This window comes from Arvicanthis niloticus, chromosome 3 (genome assembly GCF_011762505.2).
Source record: "Arvicanthis niloticus isolate mArvNil1 chromosome 3, mArvNil1.pat.X, whole genome shotgun sequence".
Lineage (NCBI taxonomy): Eukaryota > Metazoa > Chordata > Mammalia > Rodentia > Muridae > Arvicanthis > Arvicanthis niloticus.
This window is the reverse complement of record NC_047660.1, coordinates 2,880,083-2,897,724: the sequence shown is the minus strand read 5'-3', so window position 1 is coordinate 2,897,724 and position 17,642 is coordinate 2,880,083. Positions and strand designations below refer to the sequence as shown.

The window sequence follows — 17,642 nt, the reverse complement described above, 5'->3', positions numbered from 1 at the left end:
CTTCTCAGAACCAACGTGGCTGTGTCTGATGCACCTTTTTGAAGCCAGTTACTCTTTGTCCTCTGTTGTGGTGACAGAGCTCAGCCCACATTCTTTATCTAATCTAAAATGGCTCTGTAACAAATGTGAACCGTAAGAGAGTAACCGGAAGAGTGTGTGCCCAGGGAGAACACCCTGTTATGAATCAAGATTCACGATAAAAGTAAATACCCAGCTCAGCAGAGAGCTGTTTCCCCCCTCCCCCCAGAGAAGTTCCCAGCTCTGAGCCTGTGCCCAGAATCCCCTGCAGTGCTTGCAGGCCCAGGAGCTTGGGTACCATCCCTGGTTTCTGCAGATTTAGCAGATTTAGGGGGTGGGGTGGATGGAACCTGGGAATCTTCAGTTCAAATTCCCAGGATCGGCTGACCTTGGCGGCTCTGAAACAAACTCTGAGAAATGCTGATTTAAGAAACCAAAAGTGAGGTTGTTATCGCTGTACAGATAGCAGTGAAACTGGTAATCACAAGAACGTGTCATCTAGAAACAGTTTTTTTAGTCAGTGAGGATCTGCCACGCAGGTGCATGGAAACCAAATGTGTGCTAAGAGAGGATCACAAGGTCATCCTTCTGATGACGATCGGCTAATGCGTCACAGATTTTCTTACACAGAAGAGTGGGAAGCTTTATAAATGCAAACTTCTGTGTGTTCAAAAACCTTCATCTTATTTCTCTTGCAGAAACTGTAAAAAAAATGCTGTATGATGCTGTCTTGCATTTATTTTTATTTTGTAGCTTGAGCACTTGTGAGCACACATGTGTGTGTATGGATGAGTACATCTGTACCTGACAAGGCCAGACATGGACATCAGAACCGGTGGAGAGGGCAGTACAGGGAACTGTCACAACCTGCTGTGGGTGCTGGGAACTGAACCTTATAGAAGAGTGGTAAAGCACTCTTAACTGCTGGGCCATTTCTCTGCCCCATATCCTGAGTTTGCTTACTTTAATTTTTTAGGATTTATTTAGTTTTACATTATGAGTCTTTTGTCTGCCTGTATGTATGTGCACTTTGTGCCGGAGAAAGGCAGAAGAGGGTGGGTGTCAAATCCCCTCAGACTTCTGGGATTGGAGTTACAGATGTTTGTAAGTTACCATGTGGGTTCTCTGGGAACTGGACCTGGGCCTTGTAGAAGAACAGAAAGTGCTCTCAGCCACTGAGCCAGGTCCTTTGGTTTATTCTTAGTAACCACACATCCCTATTGTGGAGGAGCTGTGTGCTCAGAGAGAGGAAGGCTCACCTGTCAGGATGGTCCGTCGCTTACACTGCTCCTCCACGCCACCCTGCCTCTTCCCAGTCTGGGTGAAGGGCATCTCAAACATGAAGCGCCGGATGTTGTGACATCGTTCAAACTCCGTTCTCCTTTCTTGTAACTCCTTTTCATCAAAGAACGGGGTCACATGGGTCACCTGGATGTAAGCAAACTTGGAATCCAGATCCTTCGGGTTGACCTTTAATCCAATAAGCAACAAGTCAGGTGTTGTCCCTGGGTATCTTCCTAGTCTAAGCTTCTAATTAGAAAACATTTTGAGAAAAATTTAGAAAGGTTGGAAAAAGTAAAAAAAAGAACGCCATATATCTATCACCAGGATCAATGCTGCTACCATATTGCTGTATTTGTTTCAAGATTGGTGTACATATGCACACATATGTGTAGAGACAGTTTTAAATTAATCTTTTAGGTTAGCAAACAAGGTACTGGGGTTTCATCATAACATCTTCATCCATGTGTCGATATATGTTGCCTTCAGACTTTTATAAAGCACCCATACACATGTATACATGCATAATGCACATATGCACATATCAAAGTAAACACTCCACATCACGACATATCGCCTCCTTTTTTTCCTAAAAGTGAGAACCTTTTTCTCTATGAACACAATGCATTATGGTCCTAGACAGCAATAATCATTTTCTCTATGAACACAATGCATTATGGTCCTAGACAACAATAATTCTACCCTGGCCATCTAACTCCCTCACAAGTGTCTAGACAAACAGAGTCTAGCCAATGACAACACCTCACATTTAAGTGACTCTGGGTTTTTGTCCCTCACTCCGTCTCCTTCCTTCCTTCTTCCCTTCCTCCCTTCTTCCTTCCTTCCTTTTTTTCCCATCCCGCCTCCCCAACCACCTTGCTTTCAACAGGGTCTCATGCAGCCCAGTGTGGCTTTGAACCCCTGACCCTCCTGTGTCCACTTCCTAGGTCACGGCACCGCCTTACCTCTTTACTCTTGATTAATCTATAATTCCCATTATTTCTTTTTCATGACACTGAGGAAAACTTTGAGGAAACCCTCCCTGGTAGTTTTCTTACTCAGGGTCTACCACCCTTCCCTGCCTTAGTCTTGATTTCTCCATTTTGTTTGTTTTTAAACTACTTGCAAGTACTTGGCTAGAAAAAAAAAGGTTTATTTTAAAAATAAGGATCAAATGTCAGGCCCTAAATTATTATTAACTGGTTGTCAGATCAAATGAGATGCCGACAGCTGCAGATGAATTCATTTACTACAAGTGCAGATTAACCTAATTTACAATTAGACAGTAACTTTTCTTTCTGATTAACCCAGCACATGGACAATTCTGTGCCCCAACTGTGAGAGTTGGTGGTCCTCTGGTATCTCACACATGATGGGAAATTAAACAGGCATGTTCCACAGAGAGACAAAAATTGATTTCCATTAGTGAGACAAATCAATTTTGCATGTTCTAATTGTATTTAATCCAGAGCAATAGAACAGCCATGGAAGTAATGGCGTGAGGAGCGCTCAGGGCAGCCAGACGCTTTCACTGTTCTGCACACGCTTGGAACAAGACAGAAACATCAGCATGCAAGTGTCCAGTGCCGAAGGCTATGGAAATCCATAGAAATTCATCGTAATTGTACTTTTTATTTATGTTATTGTCTGTTTGTGTACGTGTATGTGCGTGCAGGCACATATGTGCATAGCACACGGTGTGTACAGAACAGCTTTTTGGAGCTGGTTTTCTCCAGGCACCTGGGATCCAGAGATTGAACTCTCAGGCCTGTATGCAAGCTCCTTCACCCACTAAGCAGCTCCCTGGCTTGACCATCATACAATTGCATTTGAATGGATTAAAGCCAACTTTCTTTAGCAAAAACAATTAAAAGGCAGAGAAAATAGGGCTGCCTGCCTGGTTCTTGGTGTGCCTTTTTAGGCTTTGTGTTACGGCTGCTGTGGTGTATGGGCTGCAGAGAGGGAGCACTGGTGGTGGACAGGGGAGGAGGGTTCTACAACAGGGCAGCTCCATCAGGCTCCCATTTACATTGTGAATGGGAGGGAGAAGACTGGGGAGCCTGGATGAAGGCCTGAACTGGAAGCTGCTTCTCTGCTTTCACAGGACTGTTCCCACAAGAAGCCTCATTGGGCAAAACGTTTTGGAAGGTTTTTTTTTTTTTTTTTTTTTTTTTTTTTTTTTTTAAATTCTATCTTTGTTTTACTTTTATCATATGAACATTTTGCCTTGCATGTCTCTCTGTTCACTATGTGTGTGCCTGGTCACTGTGGAGGTCAGAAGAGGGCATCAGATCCCCTGGAATAAGAGCTACAGGCAGCTGTGAGCTGCTGTGTGGGTGCTTGGTATTGAACTGGGTCCTCTGTTGGGGTGCTCTTAATTACTGAGCCATCTCTTTGGCCCCTGGATAGTGGTTCTTAATGATTAAGGCCTGGTGAGCCATCTAGTAAAACATGATGCTTCATCTCCTTATGCCACTGGCTTAACACAACATCGAGTATTAGGCCATAGGAATTCAGAAGGCAGGAGCAGGGGAGGTATTTTAGTGAGCTCTTGGAGACTGCCTTTTGGAGGTGTCACTGGTCTTGGTGGACTGGAGTGTGCTAACCCAGGACTCCACAGGTGAGGTACACAGAAATCAACACAGCCTTGAGAAGCCCACAGAGGACCAACACAGGACCTTAAGACAGTGGTGGGAGGAGCATGGGGCAAGAAGCCCCAAGTCTCCATGGCTGTGATGAGTTCTCTTCTCTGGTCCCTTGCCTACAACAGAGGATCAGCCTATAGAGAAACTGGTCTGGACATCCCAGCAGTCCACTAGTTCAGTCAAGCAGGAAGGAGCCAGCATGCAGAGGAACAAAGGAGGGACTGTCCTGTCCTCTGCCCCATCCAGAATCCAATTGAAGCCGCCCCTGCTGCTTTCTTCAACTGTTCCATAGCTCCATACCTATCTGAGCATGAGACTGGAGAAAATGAGGGCTCTCAGGGAGTGAATGCAGCCAGCAGAGGACTCGGGAATAAAGAGTTATGGACTCCTCCCTAAGAAAGAAGTGGAGCTTTTTACTGTTGGAAAGACCAAGCACATGGCTGGATTTTGTTTTTGTTTTTTTTTTTTTTTTTAAAGACAGGGAAGGTCCAGCTACATAGGTCAGGCTGGCCTTGAACTCTAGTCCGGGGAGTCCAGGGAGTCCGGGTAGCTGTGGCATCTGACAGTAGAACCCTTCACCCCATTTCCTTTAGTTAAAACCAGAACAGTTTTAAAATGGGAAGAACAAAGGTGTACCTTTGGCTCAGGTTGGGAAGCGGAGGTGCACCCAGCTTCCTGGTCATTGACTGGACAGGGTAGGATACATGAGTACTCAGGACAACTGTGTGGGTGTGGTAAGGGTCCTCCTGAGATCCAAGCATCGGAGAAGCACCACTCTAAAGAAAGCAGGTCTCACTCCTCAGTCACTCTGGCTAGAGAGTGACCTGCTTGGTCTGTCTGAGCTTTAACCACCAGGGGTGCAGTCAAGTCACAGACAGTGAGGGACAACCTTGGAGCCATCTGAGACAGAACATGGCTGAGCCAGTGGTAAGTCAATTACATGGTAAAAGAGGACACTTTTGTTTCTGTTTTTTGTTTGTTTGTTTGTGGGTTTTTTTTTTTTTTTTTGGAGACAAGGCCTCACTAACTTAGCTTAGGCTGGTTTGTAAGGTGTGATCCTCCTGCCTCAGCCTACAGAGTCCTGGGGATTACAGGCATTTCCCCCCATCCCAGCTAAATTATGCAATAAAGAACAGTCAGGCAATCACGAGGGGAGGCAAGCACACCTGTCAGTCAAGGGCAACTCTCCTTACTGCCCCTCTTCTCACATTTGTGAGCGCATGCTCGACAGCCAATCACATAATCATTAAAAAGTTGCTAGGAAGCTTATCAGACAGCGGTCGTACCTTGCCAGAATCCTGTATCATTTTGACATTTTCGGAACCAAATTTATCTGAGTAGAGTTTAAGGAGCCTCTGAGAAATCTCCGACAGAGGCGTGAGCTTGGGCTCTTTGTAGATGTACTCCTTCCCGTCCTCGTCCTCGAAGAATCCCTGTGAGGACGAGCACAGTTAGTGGCGTCCCCGAGTGTGCCAGCTGCCGACCACAACAGTGAAAAACAGGAACAACAACAAAAAAAATCAACAGGAAGATGAGTCCACAGTAAACCCACCTAAGCAGGCTGTCCATACAGGGGGAAGGGTTCTACCTCGGAGTCAAGGTGCAAAGATACAGGAGGGCACACAAGGGCAGACTCACGAAGTCACTAGGTGTTGGGTGAAATGAACAATCTGGGGGCCGAGACATCATGCTCTCAGTTTAATGGGAGTTAAATCCTGTTTCACATTCCCAAGAGGCAGGGCACATGGAAATAGGACCAGCAGTGTGTGACACACCAGGGACACACATCAGGTCTGGAGTAGACTGGGCAGAAAGGACATAAAGTTCGAGTGAATTCGATTATGCTTTAGTGTTGAGAAAAAGACCACTGACAGTCAACAGCACAGAATTAGAGAATGCTCTCATGACAGCCAGCCACTGCTGGCGTAGCACCAATCATGTGTGCCTACAGCTTTAAAACTGTATGGGAAGTGAAAAAGGTTGAAATTTAAAATGTCCAGATTGGGGTTAATATTTGAAATTAATGTTCAGAAAGTTTCTCATTTGAAGTAACAGGAGAGAAAATGGTATTAAAATGCAATATATGTAAACAAAAACCCCCCAAAACAAAAATTAAAAAAAACCCAGGCCAACATGAAACAAACAAACAGTCCACATCAAACTGGGAGTTTAGAGGCAGTCACTTCACTAAGGTTACTTGAAGCATCTACTGTAATTACCTCCACATCTGTTTCACTGTCTGTAAACTGGTATTGCTATAAAGTTATAAAAGACAATAACAGAAGAAATGGAAGGTTATAAAGTGCTCACAGAAAAACCACATGCCCTAAGTAAAATGGATGATAATCTATTGCATTTAATAATGTTAGAGCCTGAGGTTAAAACTTAAGTTTGAATGACCCCCCTCCGACAGGGCTGCCCAAGGGTTACGATGGTAACCGCCTGCGCAGACAGTGTGTGAAACACTGAGGTACACAGGCACACAGGAGGTCTGAGTTGTGGTTTAAAACATGCAATGCTGATGTGTGAGGAAACTGATGATTTCTGTGAATGGAACAAAATGTTAATTTTCTTTTGGAGTTTGAAATGACTAGACGGTATACATACAAGACTTGAAAAGGAAACTTGCAAACCACACAGGAAGAACAAAAGATGATTGATGCTAAGAATTCCTTAGGGAGGAGGGACTTACCGCTGCCTTAAGTAATAAAGGAAAGACAGGAAGAAAGGGAAAAAAAAGTAGAGAGTTTACTACGGAGGACGATAAGAACCACAGTACATACGACAAATTTGTCACATTAGCATTTACAGAATGAAAATTCCCAAGATACCACTTTAACAGAAGGAAGAGGGTGAGGAACAGCCTACTGAATGGCAGAAAGGCTCACCTGTCCAAAGAAGGCCACCCGGAAGTAGGTCCCCAGGAGCCTGCGGCCCGAGTGCATGACCTCCGTCACTTTGCTGTATGCACGATGTAGTGTGTCATACAGATGGGCTAGTCTCTGGAAAGCAGAACAGAACACATGGAAGCATGTGCCACCACACCCGGCTTTTTATATGGGTTCTGGGCATTGAACCCAGGTCCTATGGCTTTCAGGGCAAGCACTTTACTGATCAGCCTAGAACTCTGTTTGGGGAAACTTATCCAAAGTTTGGTGTTGGGATGAGATCCTAGCAGTTCAAGACATAGGTGAGGCTGGGTATGTGAAGTCTGACAATCTTTATAGATAGTGACTGGTGACCACCGTTGAGGTAACCGTGGAGAGTGGGAGTCCACATTGGCATCACTGCAAAGGCAGCTGCTGGCTTTTGCATGAGGTCTGGGGCGTGTCAAGCAGGAAGATAGTCAAATACCTCGAAATCCCTCCGCTTCTCATAAATGGGGATGATGAGCTTGTAGATGTCAGCGATCAGCTCGTAGCGCTCCGCCTTCCAAAGGCCGTCTGCACACTGCTCCAGGAGCTCCATCAGTACATCCTGACCAAAGAGGAAGGAGAGATTATGGAGAAGCTGCCATTGCATTTCTTGTGGGATGTGCAACCCAAAGGCTGCTTGTGGTGGAAGTTATAATGCACTAATCCCATGATAGTAACAACTCACTACACCAAGTTCCTTAAGGGGTGTTCTCCCCACATCATGCTTGCATACAGGAACTAAACAGGTAGATAGCTGGGGCCCAGGTGGCCCAGCAGTTGGGAGCACTCACTACTTTTGAAAAGGACCCAGGTCCGGTTCTCAGCACCCACACTGGGCAGCTCACGACGGTCTGTACCTGTTGCTGTGGGGACTCTGATCCTTTCTTCTGGCCTCTGTGGGCGCTGTATATATGTGATACACATACATTCACACAGACAAAACTCTCATATGTGATAGAAGGTTGACACTGGGAGAGTCCCGGAGCTCTCAGCTCTTGTTATTAACGTTCCTTTCTGATGAACAAGCTCTGACCATGCTGAGACATGGAGCATGACAGCATGACTTCAACTCCAACTAAACATCGTGAAGTTATCCAGGGATGGTGTATGGTACCCTAGGCCTGTTTCCCCAACGTCTTTCCCTCCTTCCTCTGGCAATTGCCTCCGACAGGAGTTTCACAGCTCCCTGCTTTCCGTGGAGCTCTTGAAGTTTGGAGGTAACACTGACTATGGCTTAATCGTAATTATCATCTTCTTCTTAGCCTCAGAACGGGCTCATCATGGTGCTATGACAGTCAGTTTTAGCCTCCCAAGTTGGAATGCTCAGATGACAATGGCAGACGCAGAGAGGCAGCTTAGAGCCTCCTGGGGCCATGGAAAGGGACTGAAGAGCCTGCTTCTGCCTCAACCAACGATAGCTTTGTTAACGGCTTGAACTCAATAAGGAAAACACTGGAACGGATTCTTTGTGAACTTCACATCATGCACCCCAATCCCACTCGTCTCCCCATCCCTCTGTATCCGCCTTCTGCCCTTAACCTCCCCGTCAAAGAAAAGAAGTAGTCTGTCCCGCAGTATACCATTTTGTTCATACGTCTTTACTTGCAAATGTTCATTGCAATGAGTCATTGGTGTGGCTTCTCCTACACTATTAATTACTGGATCCTCACCAGCACTCTTCTTCCATATCCTGTTGCTGCCCTGTGTCATAGAGATCCTGCAGCTTTGGATCAGTAAATCAGATCCAAAGCTGGGCCCCATCAAGGGCTCCAACAGTTCGTAGATGGGCCAAATCAGAGCTCTGGAGCTGAGGTAGGTGGTAGTTGAGTTGGTCAGCCTACCAGCTCTCCCACATCCATACCACCCCCTCTCCAACACTGGCCCAGCTCACTCACCCAATGCTGCAGCCGGTGAGGGGCAGGGCTTGCCCTCCTGCTCTCCTGACCTAGGGCCAGCTCTCCAACCTGCCACAGGTGGGGAGGGGCAGGGGGCTCTCCTGCTCTCCTGACCTAGGGCCAGCTCTCCTATCTGCCACAGGTGGGGAGGGGCAGGGGGCTCTCCTGCTCTCCTGACCTAGGGCCAGCTCTCCAACCTGCCACAGGTGGGGAGGGGCAGGGGGGCTCTTTTTTGTTTTTAATTGTTGTTGTTTTGAGATAGCTCATGTATCCCAGGCTGGACTCATCCAGTTTTATATGGTGTGGAAGATTGAACACAGAGTTTCACACATACCAGGCAAGCTCTGTATCACTGGAGCCACATGCCTAACCCCATGTGCCTTTCTCCTTCCTCATTTTTTTACTAGTTCTTCCAGAATTTCATACAACATTTCCCAAATGTAGACTAATGATCATCACAGGTTCAATGCCCATGGTTTATAGAGCCAAAGAAAATATCGTTTTAATTAGCCTGTCAGATGATATTGTGCAATCAAGCCTATTTAACTCCTGTGCCATATTTATGACACACATCATAAAACTGTCATTTGTGGGACTGAACTCTGCACCACCAGTGCCTATAAAAAGGTATGACAGTCGTCTCGGGCTTTATTGTGGCACTCATTACAGCCAGATGTACACAGTACCACAGGAACAGATGCAAAGAACCCAGAGAACTTTCCAGAGCCGTTCTGTCTATTTTGCATTTACATTATAAAAATGTCTGTCCTGCTTTTTAGTCTTTTCTAATGGACAGTCTAGCACACCAAACACACCGAATATTTCTTCATGTTCCGCTGCTTATTAAAAAAAGACTAAACGAGAAAGCATACAAATAAGGCCTGTCTAACTTCATAGTCACAGTCACGCTGTAAATGAGTTTGAGGTTTCCCCCCCATTGCTGTTGGGCACCTCAGTCAGAATAGACCCTGCTCCCCAGAGTGCTGTGAAATCTGTAGGCTCTGTATGTTAATTTATAAGCCAGTTAAGCGTCTCACATTTCAATTACTACTCTCTACTTTGTATTAACTTTGCTTTAAAGGATCCTCTTACTACAGAGTACATATTCTTTCACAGTCCCTGACATACATAGTTAGTAAACAAGCAGTTCTTGGGAAGCAGGTTTGTATTTTTCTCAGCAGTGTTAGCAATACCAAGTGCCAGTAACTCCTCTGTGTGGGAGCGGTGCTGATGAGACTTATTAAAAGCCTTGCGTTTCTCACAGATGTTAGGTCAGGCCCACCATCAACAATGTGTATTTCCCAAGCACTGCATCTTGGTGTTGCCATGGAGCCACAGAGGAGACTGAAAGAGTTCAAGGAAACAGGTTCCCAAGGGGATGGCTTTATTTTCATGCTATTCTGCAGCGCAATCATTTTGTCCTTGCATTCTAACATCCAGGTTTACCATGAAAGCAAACTTTTCGTGAAGAAGTACAGTTGGTTTTACTAGTTGCCACGGTCACACCGCAGAGACACAGAATGATGGCACCTATTTATTGTGGATCATAAAAGAACACTGGGTAACTTTAGTTCTGTTGCCTTAGCAATTATAGCGTAATAAAAGTCAGAAGTAAATTATGTTTGTTTTTATCAGGTGCAAAGGAAACTCCAATTGCCCAAACTCCACAAGGCAGTTCATATATCCAGAGAGGAGCCTGACCTGGGCTATAGGTGGCCTGCTGGCAGTTAGGTAAAAGCCAGCGTTCCCCAGGAACTTGTGAAGCTGATTCTCTTCTACTAAAAGGATTCATTTCCCTTAGCCCCGTGGATGGATAGACAGCTATGTGTGGTTGCACATCAGTGAGTGCTGCCTCCTGGCTCCCTCAGCATCACCAGTCTGGTCTCTGGCTGTCCTTACGTCCACCTACTGTCTTACTCAGAGTTCTCTAGAATTCTCTCAGGATCTCAGGCCTCTCACTATTTCTTTCCCACTTCTCCAGCCCTGGCCAGCCAGGTCCAGTCCTCTGTCCATGTTTAGTGTCTCTCTGTCTCTCTGTCTCTCTGTCTCTCTCTCTGTCTCTCTCTCTGTCTCTCTCTCTCTCTCTCTCTCTCCCCCCCCCCCCTCTCTAAAATCTTCCTATACCAAGGAGCAGTCATGTTCCCAGTTTCTCTACTGCACCTTCTTGAACACTGTTTTGAGACAGAAACTCCATATAGTTTCAGCTTGTCTTGAATTCAGTATCTTCCAGCATCTTCCTCCCATGTGCTGGGATTGCAGACACATGCCACAATGTTAGGAATCTACAACGATTCTGATGTGATATTACAAGAAGAGTCGTTAAAATTTTCTCAAGGAGTTAAAAAAGTTGGAAGTGATTTTAAAAGTTTCCATTTGGCCACCCCCCTGCCCCAGACATTTTAATCAAATGCTTACTGTGTAAAAGGGAGCATGCTTGACACCAGGGATACTAAGCCAAATCTACTCAAGTCTTTGCAATTGGTAACTGCTCAGTGGATTTCTACCAAGTACAGGGAGTATGTTTTCAGTGGTGTTGTGCTGAAGGCTCGATCCGGATGGTGGGGGAACTTTAGGAGTTGGGGCACAGACGGAGAAAGTGGGTCACTAGGGAGAAGTTAGGCTGGCAAAGTGTCATATGTTGTTAGTAACTAGTTGAAAGCAGTCTTTGGGAATGAGGAAGGCTCCTCCAGTCTCAAGCATGTCTATTTCTAGTTTCTCCAAAACTGTCCCAGGGCAGGCTGCTCTGGAGAGTAGTGTCAAGGAGAAACAAAAGAGTAAACACTGGGTGTTAAAAATCTTGCATCCTTGAGAATATCTACAAGCTAACCTGTTCCCAACGGAAGCTACTATTGTTTTATCCAATGGTATAAGAATGCCTGGGGTGGAAAAGAGAGGCTGGAATCCTTGTGGAGAGGAAGCTCTGCTGGGCCTGGAAACCTCTCAACCAAGAATCCAGCCTGATGGTTCCAGTGGGGCCCCTTGGCCATTTCTGCTGGATGCTGCAGCAGCCTGATACGATGTTACTTTTGCCAGCTCTCCCCACTGGCTATTCAAATTGTTTTTTGTGGCATGTTGTGTTAGATATGATAATGTGTTGTTGTGTGCAGGCCGTTTCTATCTTGTATCTGCTTCTTGCTATTCATCCTTTTACTCCTCTTTGCCAAAAAACAAAACAAAACGAAACAAAAATCAACCAACCAAAAAAAAAAAAAAAAAAAAAAAAACAAACCACCCAACCCAAAACAAAAAACAAAAAACCCTGCACTCATCCAAAACCCAAAGCACAGATGTCATGTCGTTTCTGTACGAAACACTAAGGGTGTACCTTTAAAGCCCATGGGGACTGTCTTGTCCCTGGCACTTGTGTCTTTCTCTTTCATTCCCAACCACCATCAGGTGAACATTCTGCACCCTCCAGTCCTTCTGTTGTGATGATTTGACCTCACTTTGACCCAGAAACAATGGAGCCATTAGACCATGTATGGAAGCCTCTGAGGCGGTCAGTAAAGCCCTCCTCCTTTTGAATGGTTTCCTCTCAGGCATTTGTCATAGAGACAATAAAAGCTAATGTATACAGATGGGTTTGTTCGGCTGGAGAGGGGGTGGGCCATAAGGGAATACACAAGCATTCTTAGCAGGCAGAACTGAGGTACTGGAGACTCAGAACCACCAGCTGGTAGAGATGGGTCACAGAACAGCACTTCCTGCTCTGTGTAGGAGATGGAACCATAGTGAGTTCATGCAAGATGGCAGTAGGCGCTCAGTAAAGAATTCACAGTGAGTCAGGAACTCAGAGGAGTGGCGTCCACTCAAATATGAGGGGAAGGGAAGGGAAGTAGACACAGGCTAGAGTCAGCTGGGAAGGAAGAAAATGAGATAATGCCTCTGCCAGACAGGCCAGTAGCAAGGCTGTGGGGCATTTTCTTGATTAATGCTCAACGTGGGAGGGCCCAGCCCCTTGTAAGTGGTGCCCCCCCCAGGGCAGGTGCTCCCCCCAGGGCACGTGTCCCCTCCACTGCAGATGGTCCTAGAGTATAGGAGCGAGCAGGCTGAGCAAGCCAGTAAAGCTGCATCTCTCCATTGCTCCTTGCCCTGGAGGCAGGCTTGTGCCTCCAGGTTTCTGGCCTGTTTGAGTTCCTGTCTTGACTTCTCTCAGCAAAGGACCATTACCTGGAAGATAAGGGAAGACAAACCCTTTTCTTCCCAAGTTGCTTCTGGTCACAGTGTTTTTATCACAGCATTAGAAACCCTAACTAAGACACATGATACGTGAAGAACTGGCACATAGTTTGATGGGCCAGAGAGTCTGCACCATGTGTCCAGGCATGAGGAGCCAAGGGGAGACATGGGGTTAAACACTGCAGTGGCATACTCAAAGTTTTCTACATAAACAAGGAATTAGTTATTTAATGGAGATAATTTCTTAAAAAATGTATCTTTAAAAATGATTCACACCTGTCTGCTTGTCTGTATGTGTACCATGTGCAAGTACAGACTGAGAAGATTAAAAGAGGTTATCAGATGCCCTGGAACTGAGTTACAGGCAGTGTGAGCCACTGTGTGGGTGCTGGGAACTGAACCTGGGTCCTCCAGAGGAGCAGCAAGAGCTCTTAACCTCTGAGTCTCAAGTGACCTGCCCTGCAGCAGCACCACTTACAAGGAGCTGGGCCTCCCTCACTGATCATTAGACAAGGAAATGCCCCACAGCCGTGCCTACTAGCCTGGCTGGTAAAGAGTTAAATACAATTTTACTCTGGCTTAGTCAACCTAGAAAAAGGAGGTGGTTTAATGCACCCTGAATTCAAATAGTGTATGATGTATCATAGGATGTAGACAGTTAAGTTCACTAGAGGAAAATCTGTTACATGTGTACAGAAAGATGTCGTTCAACTGGAGAGACGTCCCAGGACGGCTAGCAATGCTAGAGTTTGATAAAACAAACAGAAATATCATCACTAGACTACGTTCATTGTCGTCACAAATTAGGAAAAAACGTGTCAGCCACGCTTACATCCTATGGAATATTGTTTTATCCCCCTTTCTTGGTCAGAAGGCATTCAGGATCCATAGTCTAACAGCTCAAATGCATTTCTTACTGCAAGAAATGGTAATATATGCTACAAAAAGCAGAATTAGTACAGGTTTTCTCAAGAAAAAAACCTAACTAGAAGCAAACAGAACAAACCTATGGTTTAGTGCTTAAGAGCACTGGCTGCTCTTCCAGGGGCAGGGTTCAATTCCTAGCACCCACGGGATGGCTCATAACTGTATGTAACTTCTGTCCCCCGGGAATCCAACAGGGATGCACATGGTGCAGGGACATACATGCAGTGAAACACCCATACACATAACAATGCATGAAAACTCTAAACCGTTTTCTCATGGCATCCGGTGTGCATTACTCAACACAGAGGCATCCGTGGTGAATTATTCAAACTCATGCTAATTCTAAATCTAGACAGTTACAGCTCCTCTATGAGGCAGCAAGGCTTTGGACAGAAATCAGAGGCAGTAATCATAGTTAAGTTTAATATACCATATATATCAATATAAAATTATAAGGATCATAAAACTAAGACATGCTAACCAAACACTTGAGCATACATATGAAATTCTAAGCAGAAATTCCATTTACTTTGAATCAGCAATCACTGTCCCTGGAAACCAGAAGGAAGCCACACAATGGGCAGAATACAGTCAAGCAGAATGCTTGATGGGCTTCCCACCTTGGACACACACACACTAAGCTACTTCTCATAATCACCGACATGCACAGGAACAGGCTGGGGAGGGGCTCTGTGTATCCATAAAGCACACATTTTATGGTATTAGACTAGACTTAAAAATATCAATGCACAAAATCCATAAGCCATTGAGGAAGTTAAATGAAATTAGCCAGTTTCATTCATAGGGATGTTGTACAAACATAACTGAGGGTGCTGCACACATCTGTGGAAACATAACACTAGTGGTGTGTGCACACACACTTGTGTGCATGTGTACTACAATTAATCACACTAGTGGTGTGTACACACACACACCTGTGTGTATGTGCACTACAATTAATTCCCACACAAGAAAGCATTTGTGTGTAGTACTTAACTTTTTCCACATACATGTCACTTGTTCTATCTTAGGATGAAATCGATGTAATCATTAAAATAGAGCCAGACACCATCTCCATGTCCACTGTTCGGGCATGGTCTTCCAGAGGACCCACATTTGGATTCCAGAACCCACGTCTGGCAGCTCATAACAGCCTGTTGTAACTCCTGCTCTAGAAGAGTAAACATCTTCTTCTGGTGTGTATAAACACATGTTTTTTGTTTTTTTTTAAATCTGAAAAAACCAAACCTGATTCTTGTATCCCACCCATACTTAACTGAGTTTGGGGATGAAGAGTCAAGAGAGCATAATCAGGATTTATAACAGGAATCAAGTAACTCCTAAGCACATGAAAGTCAGGGTGCTACTGCATTGAATGGAAGCCTTCCTTGTTTACGCAGCCCCCTTGGCTAGCACTGGGCACAGATGGTTAGTTTATGGACAGGAATTAGACAACTTCTAATTCTGAATCTTGGGGACTGTGAATTAGGTGTTCTTCTTCAGTGGGAAGAAAACATCTGAAGCTATGGTTTCATCTTGCCTTGCTCTGTATCTCTATCATCAGCTCACTGCCAAGGAAGCCCAGCATGTACTCCAGAATAAAGGATGCTCTGGTGTCAGCCAGGGACAGAACCACCATGCAAGCTCTATGGCCAAGTCTCCTTCTCCTGTGATCAACGCTGTTTGGAAGAATCACTGTCTAGTGAGGGAATACACGTGACTTAGATGATTCTGGAATACTCCCAGCTAAGGCAAAGAAGGTGAGATGGGGTTACAAGTGTCAGGACGGGGTACAAACAGAATCGCTGACTGTTCCGCTGACTTCTGTCTTCTGAGATGCTCTACAGATATGAACATTTTGTCTGTCACCAGGGGGCTGTTTCAGAACAGAAGTGATTTTGTCTAAAGGAAACCAGAGACTTGCTGGGCTGAGTTCATACGGTGTTCCCTGTACTCAGTGGTGACTCTGGACAGGTGGGATTTATTGTGTAGTAAGACAATAGCCAATATGCTGGCGGCAGTCAATTCTTTTAAACCAAGGGGTGGGGGTGGTTCCATTTTCCACCCATCCATCAATGAAGTTATGAAGATAAATGCTTCTAAGGAAAATGCATAACTCAGTTCCTGCAAGCCTCCAGTTACATTCACATCATCCAATTAATATACAGCCTTGATTTATATGTGTTTCTCTTAAACTACTAAAGCAACGCCTTGGCTTTGCTGGGAAAATCAAAATCTAAGAAACGTTTCCTCAGGGTCAGCACACAGAAGCTGTATTCCAGGGGGGCCCAGGCTGTGTCTCATGCTGGCATCTGAAGTCAGTGGCCTAAGCCTACCACAGGGGTGCTGACTTTGATGAGATGAAAGGTCATGGAGAGCAGCTGGTACTTTACTTGTTTTTCATATCTACGCTTTTTTTTTTTTTTTTTAAATTTTTGAGACAGGATTTTTCTCATTCTATGGTCACCTTGAGATTGCAACAATCCTCCTGGCTCACCGCTTGGTGCTGGGATTACAGGTGCAAGTCGTGGCCACCAGGCTTGGCTCCCTTTTTAAATTTTTTAAGTCTCTTTATTAGAGTTTTTCCACTTTTCCCAGTGTACAGCCTCCACCCCTGACAGGATCCTGTTACTGCACCAGACTCAAAGGGTGTGGTTTCAAGGTTACAGGAGTCCAGGACATTTCTGGAACCTTTGGGAGCTCAGAATCTTCAACCTAGCAGGCCCAGGCCCTAACTTCTTGCATTGAGAACAGGAACTGGATGCTTCGGTATAATCAGTGGTTTCACCAGGGAAGGGAGAAACAAACCAAGCACTCCCTGGTCTCAGGCTGCTGCTAAGACAACTGTACACATTTAGGTAGCTCCCTGACCACCATGTCAGAGCACTGCCGGCATTTACTCTCAGCTCTCGTAATTCCTTCCTCTTAGGTAGATTGTCCGCATCACAGATTGTTTACCTTGAGACATCCAAGCAGCCAACCTGAAGATCAACAAGGCAGTTTCTGTTTTCCTGTCACTGAGAACTGGTTACTTCCTGTCAGTTTAAATCTTGACAGTAGGATTTCATGTCCCCACAGTGTCTCATCCTAACCATTACAGACTGTCATGCACTATGGACCTTGTTAAAGATTTACCCACTTTATTCTTCTGAGGACAGGGTGGCTCAACCATGTTCTGGAAACAGCTGATAAAGTGGTCTTTGTCACACGCTCAAGTCTTACTCAGAGGTGGTGCCACCCATAGGTTTCTCCAAGGGATGTATGCACTTGGCCTCAGAAGCTGTTTCATCAGTTTCTCAAAACTATTTCAGTCCGTGACCTGATCAGAAGTACACACGTGAGCTTCATGTTAACCTGCAGGGCAGGTTACTGCAAACTAGACTTTCAAATCCTTAGTTGATCTTGGCATTCCTGTGTTCCTAATTCCAAACAAAATGCTGAGTTCCAGAGGATGGCCTGGCCCCAGGGCTGACGGGCTTAACCAAACAGAAAACAAGAACATGACTGCTTTCAAAGAAAACAGACAAAACAAAAACAAAATCCAACTAACCAACCAACCAACCAACCAACCAACCAACTAACCAAGCACAAAACCAAAACTACCTTCTGTCCTGGCATTTCATGGTGTAAAACTGGAGTAATCAGTATAAATTTTAGAATTAACAACTTATGTTCTCCTGAGGATAACTAGCAAATTTCGCCTACCATGATTAAACCTAATTTAACAGTATTCTTTTTTAAAGACTTATTTCTGCCGGGCAGTGGTACTGCATGCCTTTAAT

General features: G+C 45.1%; 1 protein-coding gene across 34 annotated transcripts in view; it reads right to left on the bottom strand.

The window, feature by feature from the left end:
• The window catches only part of Dock9 (dedicator of cytokinesis 9), a 252,226-nt gene that overhangs the window by 11,766 nt on the left and 222,818 nt on the right, over positions 1-17,642 (bottom strand). For 20 of the 34 annotated variants that reach the window (XM_076930545.1, XM_076930554.1, XM_076930562.1 and 17 more), the window contains 5 exons: positions 7,299-7,421; positions 6,833-6,946; positions 6,164-6,199; positions 5,231-5,377; positions 1,278-1,488 (listed from right to left, as the gene is read on the bottom strand). In XM_076930545.1, the coding sequence (XP_076786660.1) occupies positions 1,278-1,488; positions 5,231-5,377; positions 6,164-6,199; positions 6,833-6,946; positions 7,299-7,421 (631 nt within the window). The remainder of the gene's footprint in view (positions 1-1,277; positions 1,489-5,230; positions 5,378-6,163; positions 6,200-6,832; positions 6,947-7,298; positions 7,422-17,642) is intronic. The other 14 variants (XM_034499085.2, XM_076930564.1, XM_076930544.1 and 11 more) reach the window with 1 other exon arrangement.